Source organism: Suricata suricatta, chromosome 3 (assembly GCF_006229205.1).
Source record: "Suricata suricatta isolate VVHF042 chromosome 3, meerkat_22Aug2017_6uvM2_HiC, whole genome shotgun sequence".
In the NCBI taxonomy this organism is placed as follows: Eukaryota; Metazoa; Chordata; class Mammalia; order Carnivora; family Herpestidae; genus Suricata; species Suricata suricatta.
The window spans coordinates 148,726,043-148,733,086 of record NC_043702.1 but is presented as its reverse complement, the minus strand read 5'-3'; the positions used below and the strand labels follow the sequence as shown (position 1 = coordinate 148,733,086).

General features: G+C 44.9%; 1 protein-coding gene across 1 annotated transcript in view; it reads left to right on the top strand.

Annotated features, from left to right (window-relative positions):
• Window positions 1-6,984, top strand: part of RABIF (RAB interacting factor) — a 7,587-nt gene extending 603 nt beyond the window's left edge. Inside the window, exon 2 of the mRNA XM_029933154.1 lies at window positions 6,589-6,984. Within this exon, the coding sequence (XP_029789014.1) occupies window positions 6,589-6,834 (246 nt within the window). The 3' untranslated portion in view covers window positions 6,835-6,984. The remainder of the gene's footprint in view (window positions 1-6,588) is intronic.
• The last annotated feature ends 60 nt before the right edge of the window (window positions 6,985-7,044 follow it).

Below are 7,044 nucleotides of genomic sequence, written 5' to 3'. Positions count from 1 at the left end.
GCCCGTCTGTCCCCCGGTCGCCGCGGGCGCGGGGCGCGCTGGACGCTGCTCCTCCGTGCGCGGTGCAGGGCTGCGCTCGGGCCCGGCGCCTGGGGACACGGCAGCCTTTCCATCTCCACCCTGAGCACTGGCCCGCATCACGCCGCTCCCACCCGTCTCCTTTCTGATGGGCTCCTCGCCGCCCCAAAAGGAGCTCCGGAATCCGCTTCGGGGTAGGGGATATGACAGATGACTCTCGTAACCTACGCGCCTTACCGAGATAATGGGTGGAACGCAGAGTTCCTCAAACGAATCAGATTTCCAGTGGGACAGACACCTCAAGTCCTGAAAATCAATTTCGAAGGAAGGTTTCATTTTTATTTTAATCTTTGATTTTCTTCAAGTTAGGAATTTTAATATTCCTCCTATTGCCATCACCCCAAAAGGGGAAAGTTGAAAACAATTTTTATTTTACTAAACTTTGTATTGAGGTGAAACAATACCCTTAGGAAAGTGCAAGGTGTAATCTCATTTCAGCCATGTGTGTACCCACACTCAAAATTGTCTCCAAAAATAGGCTCTGTCCTCATGACCTATGACATTGGGAATTAGGTTTCAGCATAAGAATTTGGGGTGGACAGTCTGTAACAGGGTGCTACTGGCATCTAGTAGGTAGAAGCCAGAGATGCGCCTAGCATCCAGCAGTGCACTAGACAGCAACCCCAGGCTCCAGGCCCTGCAGCAAAGACTTCTCCATCCCAAAGGGTCAGCGGTTACAAGACTGCAAAGCACACCCACATCCATAATCCCAGTTGATTTTATGAAATTATTAGTATTTATGCCACTGGCCTATCAGGTCCTATATCCTATCCACTTCTGTATCTTCTGCCCTTAGATTGTGCACATAAGTAACAACTTCATAGATATTTAGTTTTAAGTAAATTAATGAACAGAAGCTATCAGCCCAGTGTAAATACTGGGTTCGCATGGATGGAATGGATTAGTATGTCACTGTTGGTGCAGCATGTGTTCTTTTTAAGTCCTGTAATTGGTTTCACATATAAAACGTTCATACCCTTTAATTCGGTGCTTCTTGAAATCTTACCTCTGTGACAGAGGAATTTATAATGAAGCTGAACAGAGGTGGAGGGAAGAGCAGTGTGATGTATCATAGTTGTTAGAGAAAGGATGGTATGTGTGAAGAACTGAAAAGTTCAACTTGGGGCGCCTGGGCAGCTCAGGTCATGATCTCACGGTTTGTGAGTTCGAGCCCCGCATCGGGCTCTATGCTGACAGCTCAGAGCCTGGAGCCTGTCTTCAGATCCTGTGATTCCTTCTCTCTCTGACCCTCCCCTGCTCACGCTGTCTCTCTCTCTCTCTCTCTCTCAAAAATAAATAAAACATTAAAAAATAAATAAATAAAAATAAAGTTCAACTTGGCTGGACCTAGCTAGACAGTTCTCATTGGGGGTCTTTCATGTGCAGTCATAAGGGTCATTGAAATGCTCTCTACCCTCACATGTCTGCTTGTGGCCTGGGAGGACTCAGACACCTGAGCAGGGGCGTAGGTTCTGCGGGGCCCCTCAGTCTTTCAGTGGCTCTCTCCCGACGGTCTCTCCATCTGGTGACCTCAGGGCAGCTGGAATTTTTCTATAGCAGTTGAAGGTTTCCTGAAGCAAGTGTGCCCTGAGAAACCAGTGGCTTGGCCTTTTCTAACCTAGCCTGTGACCTCCACTTCACTTGATTCCATTGAGGCCGGCACAGTGGCCAGCCCAGGCTCAAGGTGAGAGACATGGGCCTGTGTCTTGGTGGAAGGATTGTCAAATAATTTGTGGACACGTTTTAGAACCACCACAAATATTCACAGAAGGCAGAAAATTACAAAAAAAAAAGTAGGGGCGCCTGGGTGGCTCAGTTGGTTAAGCATCTGACTCTTGATTTCAGCTCAGGTAATGACCTCATGGCTCGTGGGTTTGAGCCCCGCATCTGGCTCTATACTGATGGGGGTTGGGGGGGGCGGGGGGAGAAGGTGGCTGCCTGAGATCTCTACGCTCCTCCCCTGCTCACTCACACTCTCTCTCTCCCCCTTCATCCAATAAATAAAAAGAAAATTACAAAAAAGTTAACAAGTTTACTCTGTATTGTAACAGTTTTTATTTTCATCTATATTGTAGCATGCTTGCCAAGTTTTCTACAATGAGAGTGGGTTTTTACAAAGAGAAAGAAAATGTTTGTTTTAAAGGGTACTGTTAACAGTTCAAGAGAGGGTCCTCTCTTTCTTTCTGCCCCTCCTCTGCTTGCTCACGTGCGCTCTGTCTCTCAGAAAAAATAAAAAAATTAAGGGTACTGTTAGTTAACAGTTCTTGAAAAAGCAAAAGGAGTACCACGGAGAATGTCCCTGAATTGTGGTGATCTCCTTACCTCTGAGGACTAGGATGCAACCTGGGGTCTGGAGTAGTTAACCCACCTGGTCAGGGATTTAATTGGCAACTTTGGCTCTCAACCCCCTAAGTTAGCAGCCTCAGATTAGATATTAATTCCTCGATTTTCACCCCAGTAGTCTATCTAAAAAGCCTAATTGTACTCTAAATGTTACATTCCTGAACTTGACCTTGCAAGGCCTGGGCACTGCAGTGAGTGGGTTGAGATCCATACACATACACATACACTGTGCACATATGTAGGTCTAGTCTTGTGGATCTGACTTACGGGAGTTAAATTAAAACGGGGATGTTGAGAAAGAGAGGGACCAAGACCCAGTGTGACCCCTTGAATGAACACATAATAGAATTTCCCTTAAATCACTAATCAAGAGAGACTGCTGAGGTGGTGTTTTGCATTATAAATGGGAATGGTGGGAGGCAAGCTGGTTCTCCTTTGTTGGATGCTTCCTCCTAAGGGCTAATGCTTAGAATGTCTTTGATATTTTTAGGGAAATTTAGGCCCACAGAAAGATACAGCTAGGATTGGAATCCAGGTTTTCCTGGTAGCTGAATTTTGATTCCTCTTTGCCTCTGCTTGTTCCAGTTTTCACTTAGTGTGAAAGCATTTGGGCCTTCCTTTAAGCATTAGATGAGGCCAGAAAGAGTGACTGGAATGACAATATAACAGGAGGAGGGACTCTTATTTTGTGAGGTCCCCAGATGCTGTCTCAGGGGACCCAGCACAGGGTGGTTGCAGAGACACCTGTTTTAGTAAGCCAGGTGCTTGAAGATGGGGAGCAAAGCAGCCTGGATCAGTTCTCCCTCCTCCCTATGAGGGATACCTACTGGCTACAGTACGGCCCAGAGCTCAGCAGTGCAAACACAGGGTTTTTACGACACAGTAGCACCTCTTGTGATTCCCTAACTGTAGCATTCAAGGAGGGGCTTACTCATCCCTCTCAGAGCATTTCCCTTGTATTTTGGACTAATGTCAGTCCAGTTTTTTTTTTTTTTTTAAGCGTCCAACTCTTGATCTCAACTCAGGTCTTTTTTTTTTTTTTTTTTAATAGTTTATTGTCAAATTGGTTTCCTCAGCTCAGGTCTTGATCTCAGGATCGTGAGTTCAAGCCCCACATTGGGCTCCACACTTGGTCATGAAGCCTACTTAAAAAAAAATCTTTAAAAATTATTTTTTGCCTTTATTTTGATTGCTAATGCCAGACTAGCTCACTGAGCCCATCCTATTTCATTAGAGTTTGGGGTTGCATTAGAAACATATGGATGCAGAGAAAGAAGAACCCTTTTACACTGCTGGTGGGAATACAAACTGGTGCAGCCACTCAGAAAACAGTATGGAGATTCCTCCAAAAATTAAAAATAGAACTACCCTATGACCCAGCAACTGCATTACTAGGCATTTATCCAAATGATACAAAAATGCTGATTTGAAGGGTTATATGCAACCCAATGTTTATCGCAGCTCTATTGCAATAGCCAAAGTATGGAAAGAGCCCAAATGTCCATTGACTGATGAATGGATAAAGAAGGTGTGGTGCGTATATACAATGGAATATTACTCAGCGATCAAATAGAATGAAATATTGCCATTTGTGACAATGTGGATGGAATTGGAGTGTATTATGTTAAGTGAAGTAAGTCAGAGGGGTGCATGAGTGGCTCAGTCGGTTAAGCGTCTGATTCCAGCTCAGGTCATGATCTCACGGTTGGTGGGTTCGAGCCCCGTGTCAGGCTCTGTGCTGAATGCTTGCTCAGAGCCTGGAGCCTGTCTTCAGATTCTGTGTTTCCTCTCTCTGACCCTCCTCGTTCATGCTGTGTCTTACTCTATCTCCCCAAAAATAAATAAATGTAAGAAAAAAAATTTTTAAGTCAGAGAAAAACAAATATCATGATTTCACACATATCTGGAATGTAAGAAGCAAAACAGATGAACACAGGGGAAGGGAAGCAAAAAGATAAAAACAGGGAGGCAAACCATAGAGATTCTTTAAAAAATTTTTTTTTTCATGTTTTATTTATTTTTGAGACAGAGAGAGACAGAGCAATAGCGGGCAGGGGCAGAGAGAGAGGGAGACACAGAATCTGAAGCAGGCTTCAGGCTCTGAGCTAGTTGTCAGCACAGAGCCCGAAGCGGGGCTCGAACCCACAAACATGACCTGAACTTACGTTGGACGCTCAACTGACTGAGCCACCCAGGCTCCCCAATAAGAGACTCTTAAATAGAGAACCACTGAGGGTTACTGGTGCGCGTTGGGGGGGGGGGGGATGGTCTACATGGGCACCGGGTATAAAGGAGGGCACTTGTTGGGATCAGCACTGGGTACTATATGTAAGTGATGAATCGCTAGATTCTATTCCTGAAATCATTAATACGCTATTTGTTAACAAACTTGGATTTAAATTTTAAAAAATGCTACGTGTGTTGAAAATTAATGCAAGAGGAAAAAAAAAGTAACTTGTTATCTGCAAAGAAAAAACTTATGAGAAAGGAACAGCCATAGACTACTATTTGGCTTTGAAGTAAATAATATTTTCATAGTCATAATAAAGGAAACACTGGGGAAAAAAGTATATCCTAGGGTGGAAAGGAAGTGTGCTGGCGGTAGCCGTTATGATGGGAGCAGAGGGGTAAGAAGCTTTCCTGGCATTACATCCTGCCGTGCTGTGGGGCAGCTAGAGGTGTGCCAAGTAACCATGCGGAAGAAATTAAAGGGTGTGTGTGTGTGTGTGTGTGCGCGCGTACACACACGTGCACCCGAGGCTTTCTCTTGTGATCGGGAAGGCATGTTGATTTGTGGGTACAAGGATCCTTGGGATCCTTGGGATCCATTCCAAATTCTAGAACTAGATTTTCCTTTTTAATGTTCTTTTGTAAGATAAATCCAGCATATGCATTACAGTGATGGAATAGAGTAAAGCCAGATACCCTGTATTTATTCTTTTTGACAAATATTTGAGTTCCTGATCTAAACTAGTTCTTACTCTAGGCACTGGGGATAGAGTAGTGAACAGGAAAGGTAAGCTCCTTGCTTTCCTGGGTCTTACATTCTAGTGGAGGGAGACCCATGGTAAATAAGCCAGTAAATTAAGTTCAGAGAATGGTAAGTAAAAAATAAAGAGGTAGTGGCATAAGAAAACTTTTTGGGGTGATGAATATGCTTGTTATCTTGCTGGTAACAATTTATCAGTATATGCCTGGGTCAAAACGTATCAAGTTGTATACTTAAGGACATACAGTGTATGTGTCAACTATACCTCAGTAAAGTCATTTAAAAAAACAAAATACAGGGGCGCCTGGGTGGCTCAGTCAGTTAAGCATCGGGCTTCGGCTCAGGTCATGATCTCACAGTTCGTGGGTTTGAGCCTCACATCGGGCTCTGTGCTGACAGCTAGCTCAGAGCCTGGAGCCTGCTTTGGATTCTGTGTCTCCCTCTCTCTCATGCTGTCTCTCAAAAATAAATAAAAAACATTAAAAAAAAATTTTTTTAATTAAAGAAAATACAGGGACACGTGGGTGTCTCAGTTGGTTAAGCAACCAACTCTTGGTGTCGGCTTAGGTCATGATCTCACACTTTGTGAGTTCAAGCCCCATGGTGGGCTCTGTGCTGACAGCATGGAGCCTGCTTGGGGTTCTCTTTCTCCCTCCCTTTCCTACTCCATCTCTCTCTGAAAATACGTAAGTAAACTTTAAACAATGTAAAATAAAATACAGTGGGCAGTATGGGAAGGTAACTCAGTTTGTTTGGTTAGAGAAGACCTCCTCCTAAAGAGGTTACATTTGAGCTGAGTATCAGGAAGGAACTGGCCTTTCCAAGATCTGACGGCAGAGCACACTTAGCCTGCTTGAAGAAGACAAGGCCAGTGTGGCTGGAGCATAGTCACATAGGGAGATTAGGAACAGGGAGGGCCTCCGGACCAGGGTAAGGACAGCAGTGAGGCCAACTGAAAACAGCATGTTACCTCTTCCATGTCTCTTAAGAATCAGGGCTTGGACTAGAGGCAGCAGAGGAGCCACCCAGCATCCTAGTCTACAACTTTACGATTGGGCTCCTCATTTTGTTTTCATTCCAACAAAGTGCTAGGGAGCAGTGTAATGTATAAGTGGAAGGGGGTGATGACGGGACTGGCCGGTCAGCTTTTGCATTCTCCATGTTCTCTCCCACTGCAGCTTTTCCTTCCCTCCATGAGAAAGAAACCAGCCCTGGCTGATGGCAGCGATCCTGATGGTGATCTCCTCCAGGAGCACTGGCTGGTGGATGACATGTTCATCTTTGAGAACGTGGGCTTCACCAAGGACGTGGGCAACATCAAGTTCCTGGTGTGCGCAGACTGTGAAATCGGACCAATTGGCTGGCATTGCCTAGATGACAAGAACAGTTTCTATGTGGCCTTGGAACGGGTTTCCCATGAGTAACTCAGCTCCACCCCTGACTATAAAAGCCCCTCCCCTCAAGAACTGGCATTTAACCAGATGTAACTGCTCAGCTGCCGCTTCTTGGTACTAATGTAAATTACGAGTGTCAACATGTCCAGTTGAACAGAGGGCTAATCCTGCTTCCTTAAAGCCTCAAGTGCATGCCTCTTGCATCACTCATCCTGCATCCCCACATCTCCTGATCTTCCC